This window comes from Lagenorhynchus albirostris, chromosome 2 (assembly GCF_949774975.1).
Source record: "Lagenorhynchus albirostris chromosome 2, mLagAlb1.1, whole genome shotgun sequence".
Lineage (NCBI taxonomy): Eukaryota > Metazoa > Chordata > Mammalia > Artiodactyla > Delphinidae > Lagenorhynchus > Lagenorhynchus albirostris.
The window spans coordinates 146,537,516-146,557,886 of NC_083096.1; the positions used below are offsets into that span (position 1 = coordinate 146,537,516).

At 36.9% G+C, this 20,371-nt stretch overlaps 1 protein-coding gene across 6 annotated transcripts in view; it reads left to right on the plus strand.

Annotated features, from left to right (window-relative positions):
* Window positions 1-20,371, plus strand: part of SPATA6 (spermatogenesis associated 6) — a 151,274-nt gene that overhangs the window by 79,114 nt on the left and 51,789 nt on the right. For all 6 annotated transcript variants that reach the window (XM_060140114.1, XM_060140116.1, XM_060140115.1 and 3 more), the window contains one exon: window positions 16,780-16,964. In XM_060140114.1, the coding sequence (XP_059996097.1) occupies window positions 16,780-16,964 (185 nt within the window). The remainder of the gene's footprint in view (window positions 1-16,779; window positions 16,965-20,371) is intronic.

The following is a 20,371-nucleotide window of genomic DNA, read 5'->3' on the forward strand; positions in this document are numbered from 1 at the left end:
ATGTTTGTTGTCTTGCATGGGGCCCAGGGAAGTTACCTTAGTTGTAATACCTAAGGGACAAGCCTATCTTCAAGTCATGTTTCACAAGTTTTATTTATTTTCTTCTTTATTTGCATCCTTGTTTTTTTTTACTAATCTGTAAGTTCCAGAATGGCAAAGATCTTATTGATCTTGCTTATTGACAATTGCTAGATATTGTCTGATGTACGGTGTGGATTCCTAAAACATGTATTGTGTGAGTGGATTATGAAGAGAAAACAAGTAAACCAAATATACAAAAGTATAGAATGGGGAGAAAAGTATAAAGTTTATAGGACACTAATCTTTATCCTAAGGTAACTATAATCCAATTCTACATTGACTGGTCCATTTAGAGGTAGGTGATATATTTAGAATCCTCTTTTCTAAATGAATTCTTTAAAAGAACTTCACTTCTATTCATCTTTAATATCCACCCACCCTCACCTCTGTATTCTTCACTTTTAGAGTTAGAATAGAAGTTGATCATTCATACTACCTTTGTAAAGCTGTGCATGGTAAGTGAGCTCACAGGATTATTTCTGTATTGAAGAGGTAGATTTTCACAGAAATACATATGCAGCATTGAACAGTGCTGTCTTTTCTATGAAAAAAATAAAGGGCTATTTTCTTACAGGCATATAGTAACTGGTAGTGGAACACTATAGGATTTCTACAAGGAGAAGAGTTATGAAACTAGGAGTGCTTGCAAAAATTTTTTAGAAAAGTGGGACTTGGCCTGAGTTCTATTGAGAAATATATTCTGCAGAGGCAAGGGAAGAGAGAGAAGAATGTCTTAGGAGGAAAACCACGTGAAAAAGCCTTGGAGTTTAGAATAAGTACATTGTCCTGGAGGCGGGGGGGAAACTACTGGTCTGGCTTGAGTGGAGGGCATATATTGAGGGATAATGGCTATTTAACATATTTATTTTCTATTTTTCCTACTTCTTCATACCTATTATATCTGCCGCCTCCTTCTTTAAGATTTCTGGTTACTTGGTCATTAGCTGTTCTTTTGGCCAAAGTCACCTCTCTTCACCCTGGATGCATTATAATCAGCTGTTCTATAAATACAAAGTTCTCAGAAAAAGAACACACCTCTCAACCTGCCTCCCTATATCTTTATTGTTCCCTGTTTCTTTGTCCTTTCATTGCTAGGCATTCAAATGAATGACCCAGTGCAGCCAAAAATTAATTAGTTAATTAAAAAAAAAGAGCCTGGAAGTGAATTAAGTCACTTCTTATATTCCATTGACAAGAACTAGTCCCATCTAGAAGCAAGATGAGCAAGGTGGCTAGCAAGTAGAGATGCTAGTTAGGCAGCTGTTTTCCACTGAAGAGGGCTCATAGATTTTAGTAGACCACTGACCATATCTGTCATAGTCTGCCTGTCTGCCACCAAATATCCCCTTCTTCCCTCACACAGAACATACTTTTGTCCTCTTCCAGGAAAATCACTTGAAGTTCCATCATTCAAGTTCCACTTGAATCTAGCTTGAAGTTCAGGATCTTTGAGTGTTGGATAAGCCAGATCCAGATAGACTCCCTGTGACCCAGTGACCTGTGAACCAAGACAAGTTACTTCCCCCCTCCCTCACCTTCTCACTCTACCTGAACCTCATTTCTGGTATGTTTTGTTAGAGCAGGGATAGGTTAACTGGAAAAAAATGGTGCTCTTATTTGCAAAAGGGAGAAATAGAGAATGAAGAACAGTTACTAGTCCTCAGCAATGATAAATGCTCCTGGGCAAGCTTTGTGAACCTAACAGGCAGGTGCCCCGCTGCCCTGATAGTAGAGGAATGCCCTTTCTTAGACCTTACTCTCCATGGGCCCTGACTCTACCCTGCAGCTGGGTTTTCCATGTCCATTTATTATCCCACATGGCAGTGAGTTATCCTCTCTGAAATGGGTTTGGAGGATTTGATCTCTTGGGACTGCATAGTTTTCTAGCCCACTTCCTGCGGTTAAAAGTTTTGGGGCCTGAGAGCTATTTTATAGACTTAGGCTCTTAAAGGCCAGGTTCTTGATTTCTTAGGCAATATAGACTTAGGAAGTGTCAACTTCTCATTTATTTGCTTGCAGTCAGTTTAGTGTTTCAGTAAATACACACAAAGTTGTTTTCTTCCCTCTAAATATAATTCTGAAGTCTGATTTATTTCTTTAGTTCTTATGCCTTTTAATGGCACTTACCTTGAGGCCTTTTGAAGTAGGCTCAGATGGGAAGTAACCTCCTCAATCTGATTTTTGTCTTAGGATTTCGTTTCTCTGTTTAAAAGTTTTAATGGCCCTTTGTTCAAAGCTCAAAGCCTTTTTCTGGCTTAACCTTCTACATTTTGTGTCCACACGCAGTTGGCACTCACTTTTCCTGGCCCTGAGAGGCCCTCGATTACTAAAATCTTTCATTTCTGCTCTCAAACCTATCTCTCCTGAGCTCGTCATTCTTGAAATCCCTTGCTCAGTATAAGTAAAAGCCAACACACACTACATCTCTTGCCCTTTACAGCTATTTTCCTAGAGGTAATAAGCTTGAAAGTTATGTGGTCTATCTTCCCAGCTGTTGCAGGCCACAGTTTTATTTTGCTACTGCATTATTGGATCTTAAATTTTCAATCCTCAAGTATCTATTCCCTTGCTTCCTGCTCCTGACTTACAGGCCAATGCATATTTAGGGCTATATTAAGACCAGTACAGTAAGATACTGATTTCTGAATTGTTTGGGGTAATGCTATTTGCTCTAGAAATAAACGTACAAACTTCAGAAGGTTAATATAATAGAAATTTAGTTTTTATTCACATAATAGTTAATTTAGGGTGCCTCTAATCTGCGTACTGTTTTTCCATGCAGTGACCCCATTCTGTGCCTTTGCCTTACTCTAGAGCTTTGCTGTCCTCTTCACATGGTGGAAAATGAAGGAGAACCTAAAGAGGCATATCTCTTTCTTAAAAACCTTGGCCTGGAATTGACACATAACATTTTTACCTACACTCTGTTTGCCAAGAACTAATCAGATGGCAACACCTGGATGCAAGGATTGCTTCTCAGCAGTAATTCCGCTCTGGAGGAGGGAAAGATGAATTGTGATGGAAAGCTAATCATTTCTCTGTCACATCTAGAATGCCTTGTCCCTCTCCACTCCCAACTTCTCTCTTACCGTTAGGAAAGATGATATGACTGAAACTCTATTATGTTAGAAATTAAAAATTAGCAAAACTAGAAACTATCTCTGCCTGAATTCATGGATATTTCATGATGATGAGGGAGATAGGTAATAATAAAATCACAAAAATCAATATATACTTGGAACTGTGATAAATGTCATGGGGGACATGCATGCTAGCTTGGACTAGTTATCTATTAGGAGGATTTGATCTGGTGAAGGAGAATGGAAAAAGGATCTTGAGGACTGGTGATTGCTCTTGAGCTGAAAGTGAATAAGAATTTACTGTGTGAAAAGGAGGGAAGGACATGTGCAAGGGAAAGGGGGAAGTAGCATTTATAAAGGTTCAGTGGCTAGGCAACTAAAAGACCAGTGTTGCTAGGAGTGAAAGACATGGGTAGGTGCATGATATAAATTGAGGCTGGAGTAGTAGGTAGGGATCACATCTTTTTCGCCATGTTAGGAATTTTGATAGTTATCCTAGGTACAATGGGAAGCAAATGAAATTATTTTAAACAACAAGATGATACAGTTGGATTTGTACCTTGCGAATATTACTCTTGATTGTAGTATGGACTAGGAAAAGAATGGATAGTGATATACAAGTTAGTAGGCTATTGAATAGTCAATGTGAGAATCGATGATGGATTGGATTGGGGTGATAGTAATGGAGGTCGATTGCAGTGGAGATATTACACAGATATTTAGGATTGATGTTGACAGAAAAGTAGACTTGACAAATGGAAAAGATATACGATGTTCTCCTAGAGAAAGAGTGTCAATATCATAAAGATATTCTTCTATGTAGGGTAATTCAAAAATTAACAAAATCTCAATAAAAATATCTCGAGGCATTTTTTTTTTTTTAATTTCAGGAACTAGGCAAAAATAGGCAGGAAAACTTTGAAAACAGAGAGCATTGGAAGGGGCTTAGCCATGCAATGTTAAGAATGACTCTTATATTTCTAATTTTCACAACTCAGTGTTTGATGACAGCATTTATTGGGATAGGAAACGTGCAAAGGCTAGTTTAAAGTTCACAGAACTCTAAATTCTGCTGCAAATTCCTGGTTATCTTGTTTAGATGCTGGAGAGTGTCTGACTATTCAGCTCAGAAACAGACCAGAGCTTAAAAATCAACCATGTGGCACTTGATGTATTCTGAAGGGGATTTAATTTTAAGAAGGCATTGAGCTTTTGTTTCTGGCAGGTCCGATGGGAATGAAAACAGACAGAAAGAAGGATAGAGATCTGAGGTAATGGAGGAGCATAGGACAGGAAATAAGAAATAGTGGGATAAAAGCCATTTCTCTCAATGGGATGTGAGGGTATCTAAACAAGACATAGTTTTACATTTTCACATTTTTAAAAATTTACCTTGGCCAGCAAATCTTTTACGGAAGCAATTCGTGGACTCAGGAATATTTTGGAATTTTTGTTAGGCCAGTTAAGAAGTGCAGACCATTGCATGTGTAGGATTTTGCTCCTTTTTATTCTAATACATCTTTCACATGAACAGTTTTGTTCATATAAAAAACCGTCCAAAGTGGCCACTGTAATTCTAAAATATGCTTAGTGAAATTATGCTATTTGGAACAATAAGTGTAAAATTTTAAATTATAGTATAAATATATGTAAGATGATGGAAAGTTTGAATCTAACTTGAAGGGGGCATGGGCCTAACCTGAAACACAGGCATAAGAGTCTGGCAGTGTCGGTCAGTATGTTGCTTGTACACCTTATGTCTTGGGCCCCAACTTAGTGGTTGTTTTCTTAAATTGGGGACCTGATAAATCTGTAATTCTAGGAAGATGGAAGGTTTGGTAGTGATTTCTCTCAGAGGCGTTTTCTCCCATGACAAAAAAAAAAAAAAGAAGATGAAACAGAGGAAAGTTTTTATGATATTCTGACAAGTGGCCCAGGGCAAAGTTTCTACTAAGGATTTTAAAATGGTGTAATGAGAACATCTGAACCTGTCAATCCTTAAGTCTGGCTCCAGGATAGCTTTAGTAGCTAATGCCTGTTACTTCTCTGTGAACTTCCTCTTACAGACTCAGAGCAAAAAGTGACAAAGAGAGAGAGACATATTAGTATTGTTAGTAATAAGATAGATTTCCGCCTGGGTTACAAGTTTTCAAATTTGACCAGATAATGACAATGGCTCTGCATTCCTACAAGACAAAGTAACCCAGCATTTGGGAGCTTTAACAAAAGGAGAGCAGAGTCCAGCTTCAACAGGAAGATTCACTTACAGCACCGTTGTAGTTAGAGAAACCACCAGGAGGGAGGCCCAAGTGTCTCAGAGGAAAAAACTATTTCTGTTTAAGTTGAGCGTCTTAGATGTGGCAACCAGGAGGGTCTGTTTAGATCTTATTGGACTTCCAGGGTTGTCAACTGCCAACTCACCAAAGGACCACCATGATACCTGAATGATCTGTTAATATCAAGCAAAGCAGAGCTTATGATTATGCAGTAAGGGAGAGCACCACCTTTACAGTCTTCGTAGTATCTCCAAAAGGTTAACGGTAGATATTTATAGGGTTTTGGGGTCTGGGCTCCAGTAGTTTAAGGTAGGGCTTTGAATGAGAGAATCTAATTAGCAGAGCTTGTGATATAAAAGTCTAGGATTAATGGGCACAGAGGTTAGAGTCTTTAAGCAAGTCTTGGTAAATAAACAGGTATTTGATAGGTAAGGGATTTGTCCTATTGAGTGATGTTTTGTCCTGAGAAGGGGACTGTTTGCCCAGATTAAGAATCTGTTGTTTTGAGAAGGGAGCTGATTGATGATTGAGCAGACTGCTGTTCAGGCAAATGATTTATGGGAGGGTCCTGAAGCAAATAATGAAGCTATTTACTGGTTTAGAGCATTATTTTCCTGACAAGAATTTCCTGGAACTCATGATAAGGTCATGTTGAGGTGGGCGGGCCTCAGTTTTTTGTTCCTTTAGCCAAGCCATGTGAATGTAGGTGGTCTCAGTTCTCACACGTCTTACTAAGGTTATATACACTTTTCCACTAATGTGTTAACACATTGGTAGATTTATTCCAAGAAACCTTATAGTTTTAGTTTCCATTGTAAGTGGTCTTTTATGTAAAATTACATTTTTATGTGTTTTACTGATGTATGGGTCTGCAGTACATTTTTGTATAACATTCTTGTCTCAGATATTCTTGAATTTTTTTAATAGAGGAAACCATATCCTCAACAATGAATCTTATTTCTGCCTTTCAAAGTATTTATTTGTCTTGACTTACTAGGATTTTCAGTACATTGTTAAGTAGAAGTGGTGATCAGGATGTGGCAGACATTTATTGCTCATTGGCTATTCATGTCCCCTCCCGTATTTTCAAGCCCTCTTGCAGGTGTATGGGGCCTAGTTCCAGCCAATGGACCATACATGTAAATTATGTGGATCCCTTCCAGGGTGCAGCATAGAAGAATTGACATGAACTCTCTCTTGTTATAGTGATAATGAGGTCTCATGTTCTAGATGGTACAACTATAAGTTGTTCAGCCTGTCTCATCAGCCCGGGTCCTTGGGCAATTTTGTGAAGTGTGATTCTCTTGCTAACCTATATTACCATAAAGCACAGGGAAAAATGAACCTTTATTATGTTAAGCCACTAATTTTCAAACTTAATTTGCTCTTGTAATGCAGCCTGATACGCTGCAGCGTGAACTAATACTGTGTTGTCTTGATCCTGTCTTTGATAAGATCATGTTGAAGGTTTCACACCTATGAATGTTATTTGCAGTAGATTTTTGTTAGATATCCTCTAGCAAGTTAAGGAAGTTCCCTTTGAAATTCCTTGTTTGCAAGGTATGTATATGTTTTAATTACGAGTGGTTGTTGGATGTTATTGAATAATTTTTTCAGCATCTATTGAGTTGATAATGATTTTTCTATAGTGAATTAATAGATTTTCTATTGATAACCCATTCTTGTATTCTTTGAATGTACCCAGCTTAATCATGTTGTATTCTTTTTTTGAACATCACTAAATTTAATTTGTTAATATTTTACTTAAGATATTTTGTCACATATGGTCACTAGTAAGAGTGGTCTCTAATTACCTTTCTTCTGCTTTTCTTGAGTGGTTTGGTAGCAATGTTATGATCACATCATAAAATTAATTGGGGGATATTTAATTTCTTCCTTGGGAACAGTTTGTCGGTTTGTTCCTTGGCTCTTTTTATTGGGTTGTTAGTAAAACAGATTGTTAGCACATCTTCTGTGGAACTTTCCTCATAGGCATCCTGTGAGGCCTGGGCTGTGGGAATTTTCCATTTTTTTCTGCTGTGGATCTCTCATAGTTCACTGGCCTGGGACCCCTACCACTTAATAGCTGTTTGACGTTGCTTCAGTTTCCTCTCCTGTAAAGTGTAGGTAATAAAAATACCACATAGGGTCGTTGTGAGGATTAAACAAGTTATTTATATAAGTGCATTGAACAGTGGTCTAAGAAGGGAGGAATTTCCCCCTACCCCCTAAAGATGGACACACTTAGGAATTACTTATCATTTTCATTGCATTATTTTAGAATTTAGAATTTCTTCTAAATTTTTCTTCTGTGTAAAGAAAGTACATCTTCCTTAAACCAAACCAGATAGTTGAGCATATGTATTTTTAAATTGATAAGGTAGGAATGGATCATTCCCTTCAGTAGGATTCAAAAGGAATGTTTTCAGCAAAATTGAGAAACTGATCTCAGTTGCCAATATCTGCTTCTCTCCCTTTTGAATCAGAACTGTGCTTTGTTCTTACTATCCTGAAAATAGTACCTCTACTGCACTTCTTTCCTGTAGTCTTCATTCTCAACTACTTCCCAGCAAATTCCATTAGAGTTATTTTTATTTATTTCTTAAGTTTTATGTCCCATGACAAAGGAGAAACTTTAAAGCATGGTGTGTAGTACCAGGCACTAAATGGGCTTTCAACAAATATTTGTTGGATAAGTGAATTTCCTGGTTCCTATTTATACTTAGTGGTTCTCTATTCCATTAATTTGACCTTGAAGTTCCTATAAATATAAAATTTTCATGGGCATAAATATTATTTAACTTATGAACTTAGTGTAAACAACTTTTCAGGAACCTTATTTCATAAGTATGGTATAACCAGACCATTATGTATCACATATTTGAAAAGTATGTCATTTAATTACATTACATTTATATAATTACAATGAATTTGGTGTATGAAATTTTCTTTTCTACCTCTAACAATTTCAGATTGGTTTAAAAATATTAGATTTTATCTTGATACATTGCAACATTTGCAATATTGGAATTATTACATTTCTGAGATCTTAGAAATGGCATTTAAAGAACTATTTCTGTAAATGTAAAACAAAAAAAAACTGTTTATGCTGAAATATGAAGGTTGCTGTAAACAGAGGAAATAAATACTGTTGTCTTTCATAACTCGAGCCCTCTGCTTTGTGTTTGTACTAATTTTGCTACTATTTTCTGTAGCAAACCTGTAAGATAATTTCCCCAGCTTATAGAGAAGGAAATAAAAACTTAGAGTACATGATTTGCTCAGGGTCGCATAACAAGCGGGGATTTGAACCCTGTTCTTTGAACACTCCAAGGCAGGGTTCTTGAGGAGTCATCCAAGAAATGTAACTCTTCTGTTACGAGCCAAAGAGATAACATTCCATTTGGTTTTAGAATGTGAATAAGCAACCTATGGAAAACTCACAAGAGCTACGAAAACGTTTTCTTAAGCTGAGTTTTACGGTTGAAAATTTGAAGTGGATTCTTATCAAAGACTTACCCCCTTACTATACCTTCCGTTCCCCATTTAGGTAAATAATTTTCCAAAACAAATATTTATTCTAATTCCATGGAAGGAATACATCCCAGCTGTGTCCCCACTGCACAATTACTTATTGTATATCTATTTAGTTCTAATTTCCTTCCTCATTGTTTTATCATTACTTGTTTTTTCATGTCTCTCATTCTGGATTGTAATATCTTTGAGGTCTCCTGTTATATTTACCTGTGACTACTGTCTCCTACCTTGTTCAGTATTTGATACATACAAGATGCTTAATAAATGTCAGATAGTATTGAGTTGCAGCGTTCAAGGTTCTCTACAGTGTGCCCCTCTCCACCTCTGTGATATTCTCTCTGATTACTTTCCTACAGAACTAGCCAAGTGACTGTACTCATTGTTTATCTTTCCTTGTGCCTTTTCCTCTACTTGGAATGCCCTATCTCCCCCTTTTCTCTACTTATGGCCTTGATTCCAATCCACCTCCTCCATGAGACTCCACCATTTAGACCATTAGAAGTCTATAAATGTCCTTCTGCAGATATTGTCGTTAAGATGTATTTGCCACCTAGCATATCTCACTGTCAGTTTTCTTTGTGTTAATACCCTGTCTCATCTGGTTTGTGATTTCAAATCCCTGTACCTCTCTAGATCTGTGTGTTAGCTAACATGTTGTTCAAGAAATTCTCAGTGAATATTCTGATAAAGAGAAAAAAAGTCAGTTGTAGTCACCTAGAAGAGGCTTTATTTAAAGCGTTGCTGACTAGTTTGTGGAGAAATTTTAGTAAACAAAAATGAAATGGTCTGCCAGCCAGCATGACTCAAATGGCATTGAAATTAATGAAGAGAAAATAATCTCTCTGCTATAAGCCAAGTGACTCATATTTGGATATAATTCTAGAAACAGCATTATAGCACTTTTTTTTCTTTTCTATCAGTCTCTTAATATATACACTTGTATTTATTGGTCATGGACCTTTTTGATCTTGTTTTTGACATTCACCGTGTTTTTACTTTGTCTCTGTGAACAGCTAACAATAGAGCACTTTTCAGTTTTTTCTTTTATTCAATCTGGATCACATATTTCTTGGTCAGTTATTTGGGACTGTAACTGAGTCATTTGAATTACATGCTGTTTGGTTCTGGGATGAAAGCTTGATTCTCTCAGCTGACTGCTGGCTCACCATATGTTGCTGTAATTCTGGAAAACAGTGAAAATTGTGGTAGGGTTGAAGTAAGAAGCCATGTTGGAGTGGTGTCTTAATAATAAAGGACTTATATTTGTTGTATAACTAATTCACACACCTAGGCATTCTGCAAGATACTTTAAATAAATGACGGAAGATCTATAAGGTAGCTGTTATTAACCCTGTTTTACATACAAGTGAAATGAGTCTGAGAAAGATTAAAGGTCAAATTGACCTTCTTAAAAGGTCAAATATTTCGTTGATAGTAACTGCTAGGACATAAGCTCATAAAGGCAGGGATTTCGTTGTGTTCACTGTTGTAATCCCAACATTTAACATGGTGACTGGAAGTTAAATATTTGTTAAATAAATTCAGTTCCTCTCTCTCATTTTCTCTCTTTTTTTTTTTGTGGTGTTTTTGTTCTTTTAATTAATGTTGCTGGTTCATAATATCCCCCATGATGTATCTCATTAGTTCAGGAAAGTTTTTCTTCTATTTTGTCTTTCAATAATTTTTCTACTCTGAGAATTTTTAACTCTTTCACTATATTTTGGGAAAGTTCAAAACTATGTGCGTTACGTTGTCAATTTGATAAAGCTAGTGCCAATTCTACTTTTTCCTATGTCTAATGCCATTTAAATGATATTATATAGTTATTAATTTTTTCAGTTCTTTCATTTGATCTGACAGGTCCCCTAAATTTTCAATCAACCATCTCAGTTTTCTTTTTTTTTTTATTGATAGAATTGACATTTTCTCGAATTTATTTAAGATTTCAAGACGGCAGAATTCTAAAATTTATGTCGTCCATAAATAGCTTGCTCTGGAGTGAATAAAGAGATGGACCATACTTGGTGTTGTGGAAATATGAATTATGGATTTTTAGCTTAGGTCTAAGATAATGATGAAATCTGGAATAGCAGAGGTAAGAGCATGGTGGAGATAAAAATTTTTAATTTACTGAGTTTTGGTTACATGTGGAAAATCCAAATAGAGCTACCTTACAGAGAAATGGGTATCCAGATCTGGATTTCCAGAGATACGTCTTGGAAAGCTAAGTCTTGTCCATAGATAAGTGTTTCAAAGATTACTGTACACTTGATAATAGAAGCAAAGGAAATCAACCAAAGAGAAGGTACATGAGACAGGGGCAGAAAGTGTGACATTGGAGAGCAGCCACTGATTTCAGTGATGAGATGAAGGATGAAGAATATCCACTGGACCATGAAAAGAGGTGACTAAGGAAACAGAGGAGGAGAAATTCAGGAGAGAAGACCTAAAAGAGGACTGACCAGTGACAAATGCTGCCGAGACCAAGTAGTATGAGAACTGGGAGGAAAAGACAGGACTTATAAAATAAGTTGTGGAAGAGTAGGTTTTGATGAAACATAAGTACAGGAGAGGTAGAAAAATAGCAATATGTTTAGTCTGCACCTTCAATGAGTTTTTTTAATGTACAAAAGAAGAGAGATAAAAATGGGAGAGATCAGGCATGAATTGCATTAAAAGTTGGGAGGCAGTTGAAGTGAAGATGCTGGAAATACAGATAGCATGGTAATAATTAATGGAGGGAAGTTCAAAGGATGTGAAAAAGAATGGGGATAAAAAGCACAGATGGAGGTAGGTGTTATTCTTGGATCGAAGAAACTTCTGAGATTAGATAGAAGGGAGCATACATGTGTGGACTCAAAAGATTCACAGATCTGTGTGAGAGTGTGTCAGAGGATTTAAAGAACATTATGGGAAGGATGTATTAATTCCAATGAGGATGCTGGCATTAGAGAATGTCAAAGTAATTTGAGTGTCCATATCATACTGACAATAATAAATTCATAATAAAACTAACCAATCTATGTGGTAATTTAATTTTTTTTTCTAGAAGCATTTAGTGTCTTGGGTACATTGGCATAGTATTTGCAGGGAATGTATGCCAGAGAAGAGATAAGAAAGCTGGGTCAATACAAAAGAGGGTTTGAAGTCTACCCTAATCAGGACCTAGGATGGTTAGGTTTACCAGATAACTGCCATATCTCTGGGGCCTCTAGTGAAAACGCAGCCATGAGTCACCATCTTTTGAGTTACGTCAACACTATCATCCAGACACCATTGGGTCAGGAATAGGAACCCAAAGGCAACCAACAAAGGATGGGGCTATGAGATGTGCCTGGTATGAAAAGTCTGCCCAAGGGTGATGTTTTTGTGTGTTACAACACAACTAATCTACTTTCTCTGTGATATGTACATGATATAGTAGGGATGTGCATTATAAAACAATACTTGAACTAAGGGATAAAATTGTAAGATAAAAATGTAACAGAAAGAACGTTGGTGGATTGGAAGCATAAAGAAAATAAATGTAAGCAAAAGGGCGAGTTAAATTTTAAAATTTTACCTAGCATAGCTTAATTCTAATTTTTTTTTTAAATGGCAGTTCTTTTTTTTTTTAAGAGCAGTTTTATATTTACATAAAAAACACAAAGATAGTACAGAGAGTTCTCATATACTCCATACCCAGTTTCTCATATTATTATCATCTTATTTAGTATGGTACCTTTGTTATAATTGATGGATCAATATAGATATATTATTATTAACTAAAGTTCTTAATTTACTCAGATTTCCTTGGTATTTACCTAATTTTTTTTTAGCATCTTTATTGGAGTATAATTCTTTACAATGGTGTGTTAGTTTCTGTTTTATAACAAAGTGAATCAGTTATACATATACATATATCCCCATATCTCTTCCCTCTTGCATCTCCCTCCCTCCCACCCTCCCTATCCCACCCCTCTAGGTGGTCACAAACCACCGAGCTGATCTCCCTGTGCTATGCAGCTGATTCCCACTAGCTATCTATTTTACGTTTCGTAGTGTATATATGTCCATGCCACTCTCTCACTTTGTCCCAGCTTACCCTCCCCCCTCCCTATATCCTCAAGTCCATTCTCTAGTAGGTCTGCGTCTTTATTCCCGTCTTGCCCCTAGGTTCTTCATGACCATTTCTTTTTGTTTCTGTTTTTTAGATTCCGTACATATGTGTTAGCATACGGTATTTGTTTTTCTCTTTCTGACTTACTTCACTCTGTATGACAGACTCTAGGTCCATCCACCTCACTACAAATAACTCAATTTTGTTTCTTTTCATGGCTGAGTAATATTCCATTGTATATATGTGCCACATCTTCTTTATCCATTCATCTGTCAATGGACACTTAGGTTGCTTCCATGTCCTGGCTATTGTAAATAGAGCTGCAGTGAACATTGTGGTACATGACTTTTTGAATTACAGCTTTCTCAGGGTATATGCCCAGTAGTGGGTCGTATGGTAGTTCTATTTTTAGTTTTTTAAGGAACCTCCATGCTGTTCTCCATAGTTGCTGTATCAATTTATATTCCCACCAACAGTGCAAGAGGGTTCCCTTTTCTCCACACCCTCCCCAGCATTTATTGTTTGTAGATTTTTTGATGATGGCCATTCTGACCAGTGTGAGATGATATCTCATTGTAGTTTTGATTTGCATTTCTCTAATGATTAATGATGTTGAGCATTCTTTCATGTGTTAGTTGGCAATCTGTATATCTTCTTTGGAGAAATGTCTAGGTCTTCTGCCCATTTTTGGATTGGGTTGTTTCTTTTTTTGATATTGAGCTGCATGAGCTGCTTGTAAATTTTGGAGATTAATCCTTTGTCAGTTGCTTCATTTGCAAATATTTTTTCCCATTCTGAGGGCTGTCTTTTTGTCTTGTTTATGGTTTCCTTTGCTGTGTAAAAGCTTTTAAGTTTCATTAGGTCCCATTTGTTTATTTTCTTTTTTATTTCCATTTCTCTAGGAGGTGGGTCAAAAAGGATCTTGCTGTGATTTATGTCATACAGTGTTCTGCCTATGTTTACCTCTAAGAGTTTGATAGTGTCTGGCCTTACATTTAGGTCTCTCTCATTCTCTCTTGAACTTAACTCCAGATTATCACTCCCGTCATTCCACCAAAGCTGCTCTTTTTTAAAAATTATTTTAATTTATTTTTGGCTGTGTTGGGTCTTTGTTGCTGCACACAGGCTTTCTCTAGTTGTGGCAAGCCGGGGCTACTCTTCGCTGTGGTGCATGGGCTTCTTATTGTGGTGGCTTCTCTTGTTGCAGAGCATGGGCTCTAGGTGCATGGGCTTTGGTAATTGTGGCACACGGGCTCAGTATTTGTGGCTCACATGCTCAGTAGTTGTGGCACATGGGCTTAGTTGCTCCACGGCATGTGGGCTCTTCCTGTTCCAGAGCTCAAACCCATGTACCCTGCATTGGCACGCGGACTCTTAACCACTGTGCCACCAGGGAAGCCCCTACCAAAGCTACTCTTATTAATATTATTTATGACCCCCCCCCACCGCTGCTAAAATCCAGAAGTTCATTCCTAGCCTTTTCTGCCTTGACCTGTCAGCAGTACTTGGCCGAGCTAGTTACTCCTCCTCCTTGAAATACATTATTTAATTGACTTCCAGAATAACACATTCTCCTTTTTCTTCCACTTCTTCCCTGGCCATTCCTCAGTTTGTTTCCTTCTCATCTTCCCAGCCTCTAAACAGTGGAGTCTTCCCAGGGCTCAGTTTTCAGGTGTTTCCTATTTATGCTCACTTCCTTGGTTATATCACCTAGTGCCATACTTTTAAATGCCATTTAGACTCTGGAAATTACCAGCTTGTACATTTATCCTGGACTCTTCTCCTGAACCTCTGCTTTAATAGTTTGGATGATGAATAGATGTGTGAAGCTCAACATGTCCAAAACAAGACTCCTAATATCTTACTCTTCCACCTGTCCATTTGGAAGGGTATAGCTAATTCATACAAACTCAACTCTTCCAGTTGATTTCACCAGAAAACTTTGATGTTATCCTTGATAGTCAGTCTGTGCAAATCCTGTTGGCTGTATCTTCCAGATGACTTCTGAATCTGATCACTTTTTGCCTCCACTGCTATCGCTCAGAATCAAGCCAGCGTTCTTTCCATACTTTGTTGTAATAGTTTCTTAACTGATTTCCTTGCCTTTGCCCTTGGGCCCACTATAGACTGTTCTCGACACAGTAGCCGAGGAGATCTTACTTACAAAAAAATAAAAAGAGCTTATTTTTCCTTTAGAATAGAAGGTTTAGAATAGAAGGCTAAATCCTTAAAATTTACCTTATTTACTTTATTTCCTACTATTCTGTGTAGCCCTGTTGGCTTCCTTGCTATTTCTAACTATCAGGCATGCACCCTACCCCATCCACAGGATCTTTGTGTTTATTTTTCTCTCTTTCTGGAATGTTCTTCTCACAGATGTCCCCCTGACTTAGGTCTTATGGTCTTCACTAGGGTCTTCAGGCCTTTACTCCCTAGATCTTTACTAGGACAGTCTTCTCTGTGAGGTCCCAATTGACTACTGTATTTAGAATTACAGCTCCTGCCCTACATACCCCTGCCACTCCACCCAGCAGCACTTCTTATTGCCTTTATTTTCTTCCCATGGTATTTACCATCCTTCCAGATACTGTATATTTTACCTATTTATTTTGGGCGGCCAGGTGTGTGTGTGTGTGTGTGTGTGTGTGTGTGTGTGTGTGTGTGTGTGTGTGTGTGTGTGTGTTTTAACATCTTTATTGGAGTATAATTGCTTTACAATGGTGTGTTAGTTTCTGCTTTATAACAAAGTGAATCAGCTATACATATACATATATCCCCATATTTCCTCCCTCTTGCATCTCCCTCCCACCCTCCCTATCCGACCCCTCTAGGTGGTCACAGAGCACTGAGCTGATCTCCCTGTGCTATGCGGCTGCTTCCCACTAGCTATCTATTTTACATTTGATAGTGTATAGATGTCCATGCCACTCTCTCACTTCATCCCAGCTTACCCTTCCCCCTCCCTGTGTCCTCAATTGAGTCCATTCTCTACTTCTGCGTCTTTATTCCTGTCCTGCCCCTAGGTTCTTCAGAACCATGTTTTTTTTTTTTTTTTGGTTTTTTTTTAGATTCCATATATATGTGTTAGCATACGGTATTTGTTTTTCTCTTTCTGACTTACTTCACTCTGTATGACAGACTCCAGGTGTGTGTTTTTAAATCTCTCTCTCCTTACTAGAATGTAAATTTTACTAGAATATAAGTTCTACAAGGGTAAGAATTTATTCATTTATCTACCCTGATTTATTATGAAGCAATGAATGAGTATGAGGACTAGAATTCTGTTTTGTTTGGCCTCATAGATAAACTAGACTATCATTATATATATCATGTATATTTGTCCTTTGTTTTATATATACATCCCTACCTTTACCCTATTCCTACTCAAAAGCCATTGGAATTGATAAAGTTCTGTAGATTTTGGACATGTGGAATGAATAATCATATGTATTTAATGTCTAGTCATGCAGTGGTAGTAATGACTGCTACATTTTGAAATTTACCTTCAAATATAGCTGTGGCATTATATTTGATTTTTTTACTTTTACAAAGGGTGTGTGTGTGTGTGTGTGTGTGTGTGTGTGTGTATAATGTCACTATATATATCCTCTGTGTGTGTGTGTATATATATATATACATGTATATATATGTATATCTATATATATACACATATATATATGTATATATATAAAAAATTTTTAAACAGGTCATCAGAACACCTCATGGGAGAGACTTCGATGACTCTTTGGAAAGATGTGATGACTATTTGAGTTCAAGGTCACGTAGCAAGCCCCAGCATTCATCCAGGACCTCACTCGTTCATTCAGCACCCTCTACAATGCCGAAGCATTCGCCAAGCCCTGTGTTAAATCGTGCTTCTCTCAGGGAAAGGTAATGCTTGGTCTCTATTTCTGTACTAAATTTTTGAATAATCATCATTAGAAAAGAGCAGGCAGGGCTTCTTTGGTGGCGCAGTGGTTGAGAGTCCGCCTGCCGATGCAGGGGACACGGGTTTGTGCCCCGGTCCGGGAAGATCTCACATGCCGCGGAGCGGCTGGGCCCGTGAGCCATGGCCGCTGAGCCTGCGCGTCCGGAGCCTGTGCTCCGCAACGGGAGAGGCCACAACAGTGAGAGGCCCGCGTGCCGCAAAAAAAAAAAAAGAAAAGAAAAGAAAAGAGCAGACAGTAATTATGTATGTGATGTGATTATTCGTAACGGGATAATCTGATTTTAAGAGACTTACTTTAAATTGTTTTTGTTTAGAACATATTGCATATTATACAATGCTAGATACTCCTCCCCAGCCCAGTTCTCTCAAAGTGAGTTTATTAACTATTAGTGAGTTTATTAATTAGGGTCACTTTAACCCTAATTAAATTTTGTAGTTCCCAAGTGAAAAATAGAGTATATGATAGTTTGTTTTTAGTAGATTCATAGAGATTTAGTATTATAGTCATGGCTTATGTATAAAAATAGCATAGGTTATATTTTCCTTTTAGTGATAATGATGATACTATATATTACTGGTACATGGCGCCTATTTTCCTCAAATTACCTACCCCCAACTTGCCAAGAGAATCTTAATCGTCTGTCTATCTTAACCTTATGTAAAGATTCTAGTTCTCCCTCTAAAAATGCTTTGGCAAACAAAGTTAGACACTTGTTATAATTTGAATGTGAAAGAAAGAATTCTTCTTCATCTGTTTTTGTTGTTGTTGAATCCAAATTGGAAATTCCTTGCCTCCCTCTTGGTAACATAGAAAACAAGGGTTGTCATAAATTAAAAAACAAAACCAAAAACCCAACCCTGGGTATTTAAGAAATTTTATAGAAATTTGAAAACCTAAAAGATATGCCGTCAACACATAGAAATAAAACCTATCTTTACAAATGGTATCAAAAAGCTAAAGTACCACACCAAATTCCTGCAGCGTACTTAGGGCTATCAAGCATAAATAAGAAAGTTTAAATTAGCTGTAGAGAGTCTATCAAAAGTTCATCTCAAAACTGATGATTCAAACAAGAGTATATCAGTTTGGAAACTGTATTAAAACATCTCTGTCTTGAACAGATAGATTTATCTGTTTCCTCATTAGCCCTGAAAGCATTTGAAATGGGTATATGAAGGTATGCTAGAGACCCTCATCCTGAGATAGGGAATTTTGATGAATGTTGCTTCAAGTGTATTAGAATTATGCCTATGGAGATCAAGTTCAGACAGATAGGTAGGTAGGTAGGTAGGTAGGTAGATAGATACATAGATAGATAGATACATAGCTAGATACATAGATGGATAGATACATAGATACATAGATAGATAGATACATAGATAGATACATAGATAGATAGATACATCTGTATATTTACATAGGGAGATATATGTCTGTGTATCTATAGGCTTTAAAAGTTCAGGAGAAGCTCTTGAAGAGAGGTTTTTCTACTGAAGTCTGGTAACTTGCATCTCAGTTTTCAGGGACTTTCTTTGATTTCCATGTCTGCTCAGATGTTCAGATATTCAATTGGTGCTACACTCTTTTTCCCTACTTTTAGAATTAAGCACTTGTGGTTTTCTTTTTTTTATTTTTTGTGGTATGCGGGCCTCTCACTGTTGTGGCCTCTCCCGTTGTGGAGCACAGGCTCCGGACACACAGGCTCAGCGGCCATGGCTCACGGGCCCAGCCGCTCCACGGCATGTGGGATCCTCCCGGACCAGGGCACGAACCCGTGTCCCCTGCATCGGCAGGCGGACTCTCAACCACTGTGCCACCAGGGAAGCCCTTGTGGTTTTCTTGATTAGGTTCTTTGCCATATCTGTAGGTTTTCAAGAATTTTTTTTACCTGTATCTCCTTGGATATGTTTTTATAAATATTGATTTATTTTTCTACCTTTTTGCATATTTTGCAGAACTCTCCAGTTGTCTACTACTATAGTAAAATATCAATTTTAGTTTTGTGTTATTTTATCCTTGTATATAATTGTCCCAGCTTTGAAGCCAGGTTGATAAATTCTTCACTGAGGCTATTTTCAAAAATTCTTTATTGAGGGTAGCTAAAGTCAACTGTCCCTTTTTCATATTTCAATGCAGGGGATGGTTTAGAGTAGGTAACAGCATTTACACATTTATTTTGATGTTGGATAGTAGATACAGATAAATAAGTTCTTTGCCAGAAGGATATCAGTGATTCAAATATTAAACATTACATATTTTACTTATGACTTGAGGAAATTTGAGGTACTTTTAAAATAAAAGAATATAATGGCAATTTAGTTTGAATACATCTAAATAAGTTAATAAAATTTTATTGGGGTACTTTCCAGGGTAAATAAACTTTTTTACTTTCACTAACGGAGAACACCTCTGCTTTGAGTGTATTTTCTAAAAAAGATCTAGATCTAGTCTATAGAAGAAAGTAAAATATGTCAAACAATATGTCTTTAAGACATTACTAGGAACAAAAACATTCTGTTCTTTTTAGCACATTTAGTACCACATCTTTAAATATAAGACATTCTCTGATCTGGCTTTTAGGTCACCGAGAAATATACTATATTTATACAATCCATTGGAATCAATAAACAATTTAAACTGATGTAAATGTAGATTTTATGTCCCAGGCAAACTTGGGAATATGACAGAACATACAGCTCTGGTTTATCTGGGTAAATCTTCATTAAAATTAAATAAGTTTTCCTCTAAGATTGCTGTAAAAAGCTGACTCCTTAATCATGTATATGAATAAACAGACTTTTGAAAACTTTACCAGTGACTCTAAGCAAATGAATTTATTTACAGTGAAAGTCCTTTTTGCTTTAAGCCTATTTAAAGAATACCTCCAATAGGGTTAGCACACCATACAAGGGTTTCAATTTTGATTATAAGTGTTACATTTCAGAAGCAGTTTTCTCCTTAAAGTATAAATATTAATATTATGACTTATAATTTATATTAGCTTGTAGAGTTATTACTAAAATCAGACTAAGAAATAATAGAAAATCTAATTTAAAAGGAGCGGATATTCTTTTTAATCATGCTAAAGGTTTTGCTTTTTGTAAATGGAGTTAGATTGCTAGGTAATTATTTCTTATACCACAGCACAGACTAGTGGATCCTCTCATAGTATCATTGAAGAGATCCTCTTGGAGCTGGATATTTGGGTCTCTGATTTTCAAGATGTGTTACATATGTAGCAAATAGCAAGGTCTGCCGATATATTTCCATAAATGCAGCAACACTTCCTATTACAAATGCAGGAGATTAAAATTTATATATAGTTGATCATCCATTACTGATTGCATT